At 43.2% G+C, this 13,226-nt stretch overlaps 2 protein-coding genes across 3 annotated transcripts in view; both read left to right on the top strand.

The window, feature by feature from the left end:
* Positions 1-9,281, top strand: part of LOC103396025 (zonadhesin-like) — a 10,346-nt gene extending 1,065 nt beyond the window's left edge. Inside the window, exons 5-21 of the mRNA XM_025052404.1 lie at positions 1-49; positions 124-196; positions 695-1,092; positions 1,760-2,324; positions 2,420-2,482; positions 2,643-2,777; positions 2,865-3,121; positions 3,227-3,311; positions 3,393-3,945; positions 4,104-5,069; positions 5,115-5,821; positions 5,881-6,660; positions 6,784-6,992; positions 7,145-7,301; positions 7,402-7,778; positions 8,153-8,282; positions 8,813-9,281. Coding sequence (XP_024908172.1) covers positions 1-49; positions 124-196; positions 695-1,092; positions 1,760-2,324; positions 2,420-2,482; positions 2,643-2,777; positions 2,865-3,121; positions 3,227-3,311; positions 3,393-3,945; positions 4,104-5,069; positions 5,115-5,821; positions 5,881-6,660; positions 6,784-6,992; positions 7,145-7,301; positions 7,402-7,778; positions 8,153-8,282; positions 8,813-8,955 — 5,647 coding nt within the window. The 3' untranslated portion in view covers positions 8,956-9,281. The remainder of the gene's footprint in view (positions 50-123; positions 197-694; positions 1,093-1,759; positions 2,325-2,419; positions 2,483-2,642; positions 2,778-2,864; positions 3,122-3,226; positions 3,312-3,392; positions 3,946-4,103; positions 5,070-5,114; positions 5,822-5,880; positions 6,661-6,783; positions 6,993-7,144; positions 7,302-7,401; positions 7,779-8,152; positions 8,283-8,812) is intronic.
* A 147-nt stretch (positions 9,282-9,428) lies between these two features.
* Positions 9,429-12,861, top strand: LOC112488718 (endochitinase A-like). Of its 2 annotated transcripts, XM_025066310.1 has the most exons (7): positions 9,429-9,682; positions 10,507-10,539; positions 10,715-10,840; positions 11,190-11,576; positions 11,672-11,737; positions 11,879-11,964; positions 12,063-12,861. In XM_025066310.1, exons 1-7 carry the CDS (start codon positions 9,625-9,627, stop codon positions 12,135-12,137), a joined length of 831 nt encoding a protein of 276 aa, XP_024922078.1. In that variant the 5' UTR covers positions 9,429-9,624; the 3' UTR covers positions 12,138-12,861. The 2 variants fall into 2 exon arrangements, with proteins under 2 accessions (XP_024922078.1, XP_024922077.1); XM_025066309.1 differs by having other exon boundaries at positions 9,429-10,539.
* The last annotated feature ends 365 nt before the right edge of the window (positions 12,862-13,226 follow it).

Genomic DNA, 13,226 nt, shown 5'->3' with positions numbered 1-13,226 from the left:
CTCATGGAGACAAGTGTTCGTCCCTCTTACAATCACACCACAGACACAGGTTAAATATCACAGACTCACAATGCAAAGTTGCATGAAAGTCTTTTTTTTAAAACAATATCCTACATTTTTTAGGTTGTGCTCGAAGCCACATCACCTGAGGGTCAGATTTCATTCGACCGCATTGGCGTAAGAAGAGGCTTGTGTGGTGAGAATGCACTGACTCTTCTTTTGCTGTACTAATAATAAGGCTGAATGATCACTTTTTAAGAATACAGTCAGCTGATGAATTGCAAAATGTGCTGAAAGTAAGTTACTCAACCATTAACAGCATTTCTTCTCCTTAGAATTTAGCTTCCATAGGACTATATAATGATACTGCACTTATTTAATGTTCTCTGTTCAATAGTAAAACTAAAAAAACACAATCTCATATTTAATCTTATTGAATTTTCAATGTTGAGGTGAAATGCCACATTCAGTGTATGCTGGATCAGAACGTGTTTGAGGACAATGTGACCTTGACTTGTGTCCTCGGTTTCATCATCTTGTCAAATTATGATGTTCTCTACAAATCATTCATAATTTTAGTCTCAACATCACTGATGTATAAAAATAAAGAGGTGTTGAATTTTAGTATTAACTAATCATGGTTAGCTGACTTTTGGTTATAGAGCAAATGTTTACGTGGTCATTTTCCCCACAGGACCTCAGTGTGAATCTAACACAGAGTTGTGGACAGATGAGTTCACGCTCTGCACCTGTTCTGGGGGCCAGTTCTCCTGTTTCCCCTCTCGATGCCCACAGGGACAAATCTGTGGTTCTCAAAGCAAAGTCTCCACTGAGACCACCGCCACTGGGATGTGTACGATACACAGTCACACAGAGTTCAGTACCTTTGATGGAGTGTTCTTTCGCTTCATCTCCGCCTGCACCTACTTGCTGGCCACGACCTGCTCACGCAGCGATGCTCTGTCCGAGTTTAGCGTGGAGGTGGTGAATGCACCGGAAGGGATCTCATCACAGTCATCCATCCAGCAGGTTAATGTGGAGACACAGAACTTCAGAGTGTCCTTTTTGAAATGGCAGACACAACGGGTGGTGGTGAGTCACTTTTTACCAAATAAAAACATCAAATACCAAGCAGTATTACAAACTGAGATTGACCGGATGCAATTAGTTTGCTGCCATTATCTTTTACGAACTAATCACCAAAGTCAAAGTTTTTTGTAATAAAGACAACAATAACCAAATACATTTTTATCCAACAGTGAATATACATTCAAACTTCTACTCTAAACCTTCAGAATATTTCTCTATTGTTAAGGAGCCTGGATTTCAGTTCTGCCAGCATCAGGAAGGTCATCTGTAGCCCTGATAAACAAATTTTATCATGAAATGCAGCCTTTAAAGGTGCAGTGCATTATGTAAGAAATTTATTGTATTAGGTCATAAAATGATCCCTGAGATGAAGTGTTAAATCAAAGCGCCGACTTCACTAATAACAACAGTACAGTCGACGTCAAAGTTTGCTGTTGAACCTTTAGTACAAGTCAAAAACTATAATAACTAACAAATAATAAATAACTAACTATATCATATACTATATTATATTTTACATTCCATATGTCAATATGTCTAATCTATCATTTTTATCAGTTCTTAAAGATAAAGTACCTCCACACTATCTCTAGGCTGCAATTCATACAATCTGTTAAGACCTAATCAAATGCTGCTGTCAACAAATGTGTAAACATCTACTCTTCTTCAGGTTAATGGAGTATGGAGAAACCTTCCACTGAACCTCAATGGTGGCCAGATCAGGATCAACAGCAATCCAGCCTCTGTTGTACTGGTGACTGCATTTGGTCTGAAAGTCTCATTTGACAACGCCGGTGCTGTACATGTTGAACTGCCATCCAAATATTCTGACAAGGTCTGTGGGTTGTGTGGAAACTTCAACCACTTTGGAGGAGATGACCTTCAAATGCCTGGTGGGATATTGGCTCCTGATGCTACAGCTTTAGCTGAGAGCTGGCAGACTGGGCCAAGCACCTCCTTCTGTGAAACTATTCAGGTTCCTCATGACTGTGACCCACAGGAGAAGGCTGAGTATACCAGTCAGGCCCGCTGTGGGCTCCTTCTATCCAGGACTGGACCTTTTGCAGATTGCCAGTTAGCCTTAGGATCAGAGAGTTATTTTAGGGGCTGTTTGCTCAGTATGTGTTCCACCCATGGTGACCCTGCAGTGCTGTGTGAGACATTACAGGCCTACAGTATTGTCTGCGAGGAGGCTGGAGTCACTGTACCCAAGTGGAGGAACTCCACAATCTGCCGTATGTAAATTAACTGTTAATTAATTGTCATTAATGAATGCTCCTTAAACAATGTGCTTGTTTTTTTTAAAAAAAAACATACTTGTCTCCTTCAGAAGGATTTCCTGGAGTACCTGGTGATATGGTGGTTCCACCCAGAAATGCAGGCTTCCACTCAAGTAAGTTTACATTAGACATTTTATGGCTTTATATAAAAAAACTGATACTTTGTTACTGATTAACATCTAAGCTTAGTCATATTTCTGCAGAATGTAGTTTCCAGTGTCACCGGAAGATTTCTAATTTTATGAAACCTAATGGAATCATCTTTTCCTTCAGGCTGTAATTTTGACTGTAGCTTCGACAGAGACCTTTGTAACTGGAATCAGATGATGACTGATGTAATTGACTGGAAATGGCACCTTGGTTCCACACCTACCCAGATGACTGGGCCCTCTGCTGACCACACTGGTGGTAATATGCTCTTGACAATCCAAATACTCAGATATACAGCTAAAAAAGAATTTAGTCACAACATAATGGTTCACTTCTCTGGATAAGGTGGTCATTACCTGTACATCGAGGCCAGTGGTGCAACCCACGGAGACACTGCTCGTCTCATCAGCCCTGAGTGTTATGACCCAGGTCCTCAGTGTCTGCAGTTCTGGTACCATATGCACGGCTCAGGGGATACAATGGGCCTTCAGGTTTACCTGGTCCAGAACAGAACGGCAAATGCTGTTTGGCTGAAAAGGAATGACCAGGGAAATGTGTGGAACTTAGCTCAGGTGGACTTCAGTACATCTGGAGCTTTCCAGGCAAGTTATCACAGAAATCGATGAAAGTACTTACAGACAAGGCCCACATTACTGCAATCTTGTAACATTCTGTGCTTTAAGATTAACTTCTGTGTTGTTTAATAGATCATTTTTGAAGGGCGCAGAGGTTCCAATGAACAGTCTGATGTGGCCATAGATGATATATCTCTTCGTCGTGGACACTGTGAAGGTAGTTTTGAAATGAGCAGATTGAACAGGTTAGAAATGTGAGCCGTTTTGTGCCAGACAATAATGTGAAATGTTCTTACAGAACTGTCTGAAAGAACTACACCTGTTACAAACGTCCCATCAGCAAGCAATCCATCAGTGACACCTGATAAACTATCAACAACACCAGGACTATCAATAACCACTGACCAGGAGACACCTGAAACCTCAGAACTACCATACCCTGAAACTACAGTATCACCAAACACTGCAACTACAGATGTAACAGACATGGAAACAACAGCAAGAACGCAACCTTCATCAACTACCCCTAAACCAAATCAGTCAACTACCACAGATGAACTACATTCAACCACATCAGCTAGACCGAATCCTCCAACCACAACAGACAGACCACACCCTCCAACCACTACAGTCAGACCACCTCCTCCAACAACTACAGCCACCCCACATCCTCCAACCACAACAGCCAGCCCACCCCCTCCAACCACAACAGCCAGACCCCGTCCTCCAACAACAACAGACAGACCACGTCCACCAACAACTACAGCCAGACCCCGTCCTCCAACAACAACAGCCCGACCACCTCCTCCAACCCCAACAGGCAGACCAAATCCTCCCACAACGACAGACAGGCCACGTCCTCCAACAACAACAGCCAGACCACGTCCCCCAACCACAACAGCCAGACCCCGTCCTCCAACAACAACAGACAGACCACGTCCACCAACAACAACAGCCAGACCCCGCCCCCCAACAACTACAGCCAGACCCCGTCCTCCAACAACAACAGCCCGACCACCTCCTCCAACCCCAACAGGCAGACCAAATCCTCCCACAACGACAGACAGGCCACGTCCCCCAACAACAACAGACCGACCACGTCCTCCAACCACTACAGCCAGACCGCGTCCTTCAACCACTACAGCCAGACCGCGTCCTTCAACCACTACAGGCAGACCACGTCCTCCAACCGCAACAGGCAGTCCACGTCCTTCAACCACAACAGCCAGACCACACCCCCCACCAACTACAGCAGGCAGACCAAATCCACCAACCACAACAGACAGACCACACCCGCCAACAACTACAGTCAGGCCACGTCCTCCAACAACAACAGCCAGACCCCGCCCCCCAACCACAACAGAAAGACCACGTCCTCCAACCACTACAGCCAGACCGCGTCCTCCAACAACTACAGTTGGACCACGTCCTTCAACCACAACAGACAGACCACCCCCTCCAACAACTACAGCAGGCAGACCAAATCCTCCAACAACGACAGACAGACCACGTCCTCTAACAACTACAGTCAGACCACGTCCTCCAACCGCAACAGGCAGTCCACGTCCTTCAACCACAACAGCCAGACCCCGTCCTCCAACAACAACAGCCCGACCACCTCCTCCAACCCCAACAGGCAGACCAAATCCTCCCACAACGACAGACAGGCCACGTCCCCCAACAACAACAGACCGACCACGTCCTCCAACCACTACAGCCAGACCGCGTCCTCCAACAACTACAGCCAGACCACACCCTCCAACAACTACAGCAGGCAGACCAAACCCCCCAACCACAACAGCCAGCCCACCTCCTCCAACCACAACAGCCAGACCACACCCCCCACCAACTACAGCAGGCAGACCAAATCCTCCAACAACGACAGACAGACCACGTCCTCTAACAACTACAGTCAGACCACGTCCCCCAACCACAACAGCCAGCCCACCTCCTCCAACCACAACAGCCACCCCACGTCCTCCAACCACAACTGACAGACCTCGTCCTCCAACCACTACAGCCAGACCGCGTCCTTCAACCACTACAGCCAGACCACACCCTCCAACAACTACAGCAGGCAGACCAAACCCCCCAACCACAACTGCCAGACCAAATCCTCCAACAACGACAGACAGGCCACGTCCCCCAACAACAACAGACAGACCACGTCCACCAACAACTACAGCCAGACCCCGTCCCCCAACCACAACAGCCAGCCCACCCCCTCCAACCACAACAGCCAGCCCACCCCCTCCAACCACAACAGAAAGCCCACACCCTCCAACCACAACGGGCAGTCCATGTCCTTCAACCACAACAGACAGACCACCCCCTCCAACAACTACAGCAGGCAGACCAAACCCCCCAACCACAACTGCCAGACCAAACCCTCCAACAACGACAGACAGGCCACGTCCCCCAACAACAACAGACAGACCACGTCCACCAACAACAACAGCCAGACCCCGCCCCCCAACAACTACAGCCAGACCTCGCCCCCCAACCACAACAGGCAGTCCACGTCCCCCAACCACAACAGACAGACCACACCTTCCAACAACTACAGCCAGACCCCGTCCTCCAACAACAACAGCCAGACCCCGTCCTCCAACAACAACAGCCCGACCACCTCCTCCAACCCCAACAGGCAGACCAAATCCTCCGACCACAACAGGCAGTCCACGTCCTTCAACCACAACAGACAGACCACACCTTCCAACAACTACAGCCAGACCCCGTCCTCCAACAACAACAGCCCGACCACCTCCTCCAACCCCAACAGGCAGACCAAATCCTCCAACAACGACAGACAGGCCACGTCCTCCAACAACTACAGTTGGGACCACGTCCTTCAACCACTACAGCCAGACCACGTCCTCCAACCACAACAGCCAGACCACGTCCTCCAACCACAACAGCCAGACCACGTCCTCCAACAACTACAACCAGACCTCGTCCACCAACAACTACAGCCAGACCACGTCCACCAACCACTACAGCCAGACCACGTCCTCCAACCACAACAGATAGACCACGCCCTCCAACCACAACAGACAGACCACGTCCTCCAACAACTACAGCCAGACCTCGTCCTCCAACCACAACAGGCAGACCACATCCTCCAACAACGACAGACAGGCCACGTCCTCCAACAACAACAGACAGACCACGTCCACCAACAACTACAGTCAGACCACGTCCTCCAACCACAACAGATAGACCACGCCCTCCAACCACAACAGACAGACCACGTCCTCCAACCACAACAGCCAGACCACGTCCTCCAACCACAACAGCCAGACCACGTCCTCCAACAACTACAGCCAGACCTCGTCCTCCAACCACAACAGCCAGACCACGTCCTCCAACCACTACAGCCAGACCACGTCCTCCAACAACTACAGCCAGACCTCGTCCTCCAACCACAACAGGCAGACCAAATCCTCCAACAACGACAGACAGGCCACGTCCTCCAACAACAACAGACAGACCACGTCCACCAACAACTACAGCCAGACCACGTCCACCAACCACTACAGCCAGACCACCTACTACAGCTCTTCCAAGTACAAGATTTTAAATTATCTCTAAATATCAATGAATCCAACAAATATTCAATTTTTTTCTTTCTTACTTTGATCTTATTCCTGCAATTGTATAATACGTTTATTTTATTTGCTAACTTCCAGCACCTTCTTGTCCAAAGAACAGTCACTACACCACATGCGTCCCTGCTTGCAGTCCGACCTGTGCAAACCTAAACGGCCCTCCAAATTGCAAGAACAACGACAGCTGTGCACCAGGATGTGTCTGTAATAATGGGTTTGTGCAGAAACTCTGGCGTTGTGTACCCATTAGAGAGTGTGGTTGTGTTGATCATGACGGCAACAAACACCAGGTGAGAGCCTGCTGATTAAAAAATGTATTAAAATAGATTAAATATTGGTGTTAATATGAAAAATGCAAAATGTGTACAGCATTAAAACTGACACCTGACGTTGATGAACTTGCTAACCTTGATGACCTTGTTGACCTTTCTCTCTTCATCAGTTTAATGACATTTGGTACACTGACCACTGCAAGGAGAAATGCGAATGTGAAAAAGATGACGGTTTAGGTGAGATCGAATGTGATGATGACGAGAATTGTGAAGGAGATGAAATATGCCTCCAAAATGACATGGGTGACTACTACTGCAAGTCTACAGGTACTGCAGAAGCAAACACTTCTGTTCTTACTTTGGAACCTACTCTATGTACAGTATTCAACAAGATGCATTCATTTGCTTAACATTTGTTTATCAACAGACTTCAGTGAATGTAGTGTAAGAGCAGACCCCGAGTACAGAACCTTTGATAAAATGAAGCACAACTTCAGGGGAGACCATTCGTATGTTCTGGTCCGGACCAAAAACTTGCCAAACAACCTTCCAGATGTCTACATTGTTGGTGTCAACTCAGAGCCAGAAGAAAGTGATGAAGATAGTGAAGAGGATCATGACAACAACAGTAGTGAAGAAAGTCGCATAGTTGACAATGAAGATGTAGATGATGAAGATGAAGACAACAGTGATGAAACACGTGATGCTGACAGTAAAAATGAAGGCAGTCGTTACAAGCTCCAAGAGCTTAAGGTCGTCGTTTACAATCACACTGTGGAGTTAAAGAAGAATCGTAAACTGTATGTAAGTATCAGTGGCGTCTTTAACAAAAGTTCTGCACACCTGTCATATTGTTTTACCTGGTCTATAAGGAAGTAGCAGACGCAGCATGGCATAGCTTCTGTTGAAGGATTTTGAGAATAATAGATGCCTGCTTCCTACAAGTAAGAGAAAAATCATTTGCAGCACAATACCATACAGAGCAGGAAAGATGTAGGATTCACAATGACCGCCACCTAGCTAACAGCTGAGAGCTCAACTGAAAGTTGCCTTTTGATAACTGGCTGAAAGGAAGCTTGTCACAACGACAACAATAATTCTAAAATGCGAGTCTATACTATTTCCTATGTAAAAATTGATGTAATTTCTTCTTCAACTCTTTCTTTATCAACCTCCAGGTGGATGGAAGAAAAACTAAAACGCCCGCCTCACCAAGTCCAGGTCTGAGCCTCAGTGTGCGCTCCTCTCGGATGTACCTGAGGACTGACTTTGGACTCACAGTGGAGTTTGACGGACGCAACAAAGCTGGTAAATACATGTTACTACTGTAGTTTCAGCTGGTGTTTTCCAACTATTTCTGAGCTACGGCACATAGAAAAAAAAATTCCCATGGAACTGGCAGACATGTAATAAAATATAATTATAATGAGTTGATTCTCTCACAGGAATTGGAGACATACAAAGATCTTGAGCAGCCCTGAGTCTCTCTCTTTCTTCAGTTATTATAGACTCCTGCTGCCACCTAGTGGAAGAGTACATAGTTGGTCAGTCTGTCACTGTCATAGCCAAACAAAGACACATTATTAGCAGTAAATAAATAATTGCATTCAAACCAAATAAATGAATCTGCATAATTTACATTGGTCTTTCACTGCCCACTAATATGCTGCAGCACAGTGGTTGGGAATCACTGGTTTAGTGATGGTCACTTAGCTCAATATATTATATCAAAATAAGTAGTAGCGTGTAAATAAATGCATTTTTTTCACACCTAAGCATGGAAATGTGAATTATTTTTCTGTTGGTGTAATCTGATGGTATTCATGGTATTTCCACAGAAATTACCCTGCCACACATATATAAACGGAGAGTAGGAGGTCTTTGCGGGAACTTTGATGGTCAAATGAGGAACGACCAGATAAAGCCGGACGGTTCCAGGGCCAGGAACATACAAGAGTTTGGAGAAAGCTGGCAGGTGTAGATTGGGGTGTTTCCATCTTTCTTTCTCATCCTTTTCAGGACAAATAAGATTCACTTTTCATACTCTGTCCTTTTTAATTCAGTCTAATTTCTCATAAGTTAAGCTTTATTTCAAATTATCTATTTTGGGTTTGTATGACAGATTCTAGAGATACACTAATCTGTGTTACCATTTTGCCTTTGCTAAGCAATGCTATTTATCCCAAAGAGATTATATTAGGTGTAAGATAATCTCTCCGTGATACAGAGACTGTCTATTGAACAGTACAATAGTGTGTAATGAGAACACTTCTGTACACATTGACTGGAATAAAGGAATATCAGGAAGTTTGTTTGTACTTAGTCATTGTTTTATACTTCACATTGTAGATATTGTTTTCAATTATGTTGTGACAAAATTGTGGTTACATTGAGGTCCCCTGCTGTCTAGACACTTATTCGTCAGTCACATACACCTCATATCTCCAATCTGACGGCACAAACCAGTAGAGCAGGAGAAACAAAAGAAAGAACAAAAAGACACGAGTTCTGTAATTTAATACTGGAATGTAATGGCAAGGTATTTCCCCTGTTCAAAAGACAATAGGAGCTCAGTTTTTGCGTGTGTGTGTGCTCAAGTACAGCTCAAGTACAAGTAAACTTTAGCCACTCCAGGAAGTCACTCAGTGTCATGGATTGCTTTGTGTTTTGCGTCTTCCTCTTGTCTGAGCTGCTGCCTCTTAGTGAGGGTAAGAAAATGATTTGTACTTTTTTTTGTTTTTACATTTGAATACATTTTAGATTAAACATGTAAAAATGTACAACACTCCCAACCCTAAGATTTGGCCTTAGATGCAGTGGCAAAGTTTAATGTAGCTTAAATGTGAGAATTTGATTTTTGTTTGTTTATCTTTTCAACAGTGCATGCTAAATTATTAAACTTGAGTAAATGACTCAGATAATAGGATTGTTCCAGAGAGTAATGACCATCACTTTAATGTCACTCTCTATTCAAAAATGTACTGCCAGTGACTTTAAGGTTATTGCCAATGGGCTCTTAGTTTTATATTTAGACCTTGTTTATTACAGATGCCGTGCGAAGCGCAAACAACAACAACCACCTTCCGTGTTTTCAAATTACGCCTCAGTGAGTGTCATTTATCAGGGCCAATGCTGCCAGTGTCTGCATGTGTATCACTTATAAAAAGGCATGGAGAGTAGGATCAGTGCCTTAATCATGATAATGCTTAGTATTTATTTATAAGATGAAACTTCATAAGTTAATAAATACTGTTCACTTTAATATAACACAAATTGTTGAATACAAGCTGAGCTAAAACTCAACAGTTAACGTCTATACAGAAATAGACATTTGCATCTGTTACTCAGCTCCTTTTACATATCCTAGTATAGGATAACCTCTCAGGATAAAGAAAGACTGCATTATGACCCATTTTGCAAGTCGTCAGTGCCAAAGACTGCTTTACGACATTGTTTTTTGGGCAAAATCTTATGATCCTTAAAATGGTTGTTCTAATAATTTGGATGTGTCACCTTTTCATCAACTCTTCAGCACAGACAACAACCTCGACTACTGCAAAAACAGGTAATATCCACAGCTTTTAGGTGTATTTTTTAGCTATTTTCCTATATTTTTATTGCACATCTAAACCATACTTTTACCGTCTGTCAGTGAAAACACATACATGTTTACATACTTTTTTGCATTTTTAGCAGGTGCAAAATCTTTCATTGAGTTGTGAATGTAATGTGTGATCCAGGCTGTGCAGGACCACCAGCGCTGTGCTGCTCAGGTCAAAACCTGACCTGTTACAGAGGATGTTTCTGTGACCAGTTCTGCATGTCGTTCCTTGACTGCTGTGACGACTACATATCAACATGCACATGTGAGGACGGTGTTGATGTGTTTCTTTAAGTGCACGACTGGAGACTAAAACTCAAACTTAACTCCCTGACAACTTTATTTTATTAAGTATTATAGTTGGACTTAATCCTGCTTCTTTGACCGTTACTCTGGCTCAAAACCCTGGGATCTAAACTAAGACTGTACCTTATTTGTATTTGATGCGATTATACTGTATTTGCAACACAGTATAATCGCATGCCACATGCCAAAAAAAGGTTGAGAACCACTGGTGTCCACTAATTGAGGAATACAACATTTAACTGAAACAATTATGAGTTTTATTTTTCTGACTAAAATATGATATTGACTAAAGGTCTTGACTATTACAGCTATTGCAACCACTACACTCACAACCAGAGGCAGTACAGCCAGAAGCACATCTCCAACCTTTTCCACAGACACTCCAACAGCAGCAACTACTACAACAAGTAGCAGCATCTCTACAGCGACATCTCCAGATGAGAACACAACTTCATCATCCACTGTCAGTGCTTCGACAGCGACAAACCGACCGAACACTACTGCATCTTCAGAGACATTTTTCCCAGCATCAACCACACCAGACTTTAACACAACACCTGCACCAGCACAAACAATCACCACCTCAGCATCAACAGTCTCTTCGACTACAACACAGACAGCTTTAACAACTACTGCAGACAGTCACATTTACACATCTACAGAGGATTATGGACTCACTCCTTCCATATCAACAGGTCAGCCATTCAATCATTGTGTTCTCTAACCAGTCAAGGCCTGGCCAATGAATGACGTTTTATTGTTTTTATCCAATTATCTGTCCTTTTTACAGGAGGAACATCACAGTCTGAAATCGGCGCTAGTGATCATACGAGCAGTGGCACCTCCTCACCAGCAGGTGGGAGTATACACACTCTCATACTCATTTGTGCACTGTCCCAGTTTGCTACGACAGTCAGAAAAGTACTAGTAGTACTCATAGTACTGTTTATTACAAAGACATAATAATGTGCATGTGTACTTCTGTTATTTCTTTCAGTTTACGCGTCATGGAAAGTTTATCTTAAAGCTTCTGTGCTGTCAAATGACGACAATGAAGATTTGATTTCACAGGCGGTGTCCAGGGTAAGTACAAACATCTGTAAAATACATCTTACATCATGTTGTAATGTCGTCATAACCCCCACACGTGTAACAAATGTAACCTGTGTGTTTCATTCCAGCTCCTGTCGCAGGTCTTCCACCAGCAGAACTGTGAAGACTGCACGGTGAAAGTCAAAGACATCACAGCAACTTGACAAACCATGAACATTAGTACAGCTGTGTACTGTGACCACACAACCTCCAAAGCCTTTCTGAACCACATTTAAATGCTTCAATTGTCTGTGGGTGTCCTCAGGTGACAGAACGACGTCAATAATCTCTACTAACAGGACTAACAGGCTGTGCTGCAAAGGATGGAATTCAATCCACATTTTATTTACACTGAAAAAGATTTCCTTACCATGTACAGAATGTGTTAGTAAGCAAATGAAATGTCAGGGAATAAGGACAGGAAGTGGGATGTCTCATTTATCACATATTGCATATTTAGCATATAATGTCATATATGTATATTCTGTATATGTTTTTAAGGCCTTTACTAATTATAACTTAACTTTAATTATGATTATAATCATGCATTTACCACAAGGTGGAGTAAAAGCAGCACTTAACATTAAAAACAACCATCAGGCAGTTCCTCACTGTTTGGGCTACACAGTACAAAGTATACATGACAAAAAAAATAAGCATTACTATTTGGAAATAGTCTTTGTTTGTCAAATATATGAAATGCAGAATATATGTCTTTTTTAATCATATTTATAGAAATACTGTATGGTAAAGTTAAGCTTCTTTTTGTTGTGTTTCGGCAACTTTCAGACCACAAATTTTCATTATTCCTGTGTTTTTTAATGTTTGGTACAAGTCACCAGGCTTAAGTCCATTGAAGGGAGCTCAGAAAATAAAAATAATAAAGACAACCATGGCTTTCTTACCTTCGTATCTTCTTTGTTTACTGTAGATCATCCAGAAGGATAAATGTCTAATTGCTGCAAAACATTTCAGGTAGATAAAAAGACATTTTATGATTAAATTATTCACCAAGTATTTGACATAATGTTAAAACATTACAAACATAACAAAAGACAACATGACAAAAATGACAGCCAGAAAGAGCTGTCTTTAACTTTGTATTTTAATACCTGCACAAATAAGTAAGAATTGTTTATGTCATTTAATTTATATGTATTTAAATTCACTTTAAATAGTTCTGGTTAACTTTCGTGGTTCCTTTGCCATTTAAAAACGTCCCGTGCATGAACGTTGATTGACTTGTTAACTCA

The sequence above is a fragment of the Cynoglossus semilaevis genome, chromosome 20 (assembly GCF_000523025.1).
Source record: "Cynoglossus semilaevis isolate Cse_v1.0 chromosome 20, Cse_v1.0, whole genome shotgun sequence".
NCBI lineage: Eukaryota > Metazoa > Chordata > Actinopteri > Pleuronectiformes > Cynoglossidae > Cynoglossus > Cynoglossus semilaevis.
The sequence above is the reverse complement of the archived record's forward strand: the minus strand, read 5'-3'. Positions and strand labels throughout refer to the sequence as shown.

Bases quoted from the DNA above. Each gene is read 5' to 3' on its own strand.
- LOC112488718 (XM_025066309.1), top strand. From the start codon at position 10,446: ATGATCCTTAAAATGGTTGTTCTAATAATTTGGATGTGTCACCTTTTC. The intron at 11,577-11,671 runs GTCAGCCATTCA...TCCTTTTTACAG, and splicing joins CACTCCTTCCATATCAACAG to GAGGAACATCACAGTCTGAA. The intron at 11,965-12,062 runs GTAAGTACAAAC...GTTTCATTCCAG, and splicing joins TTTCACAGGCGGTGTCCAGG to CTCCTGTCGCAGGTCTTCCA.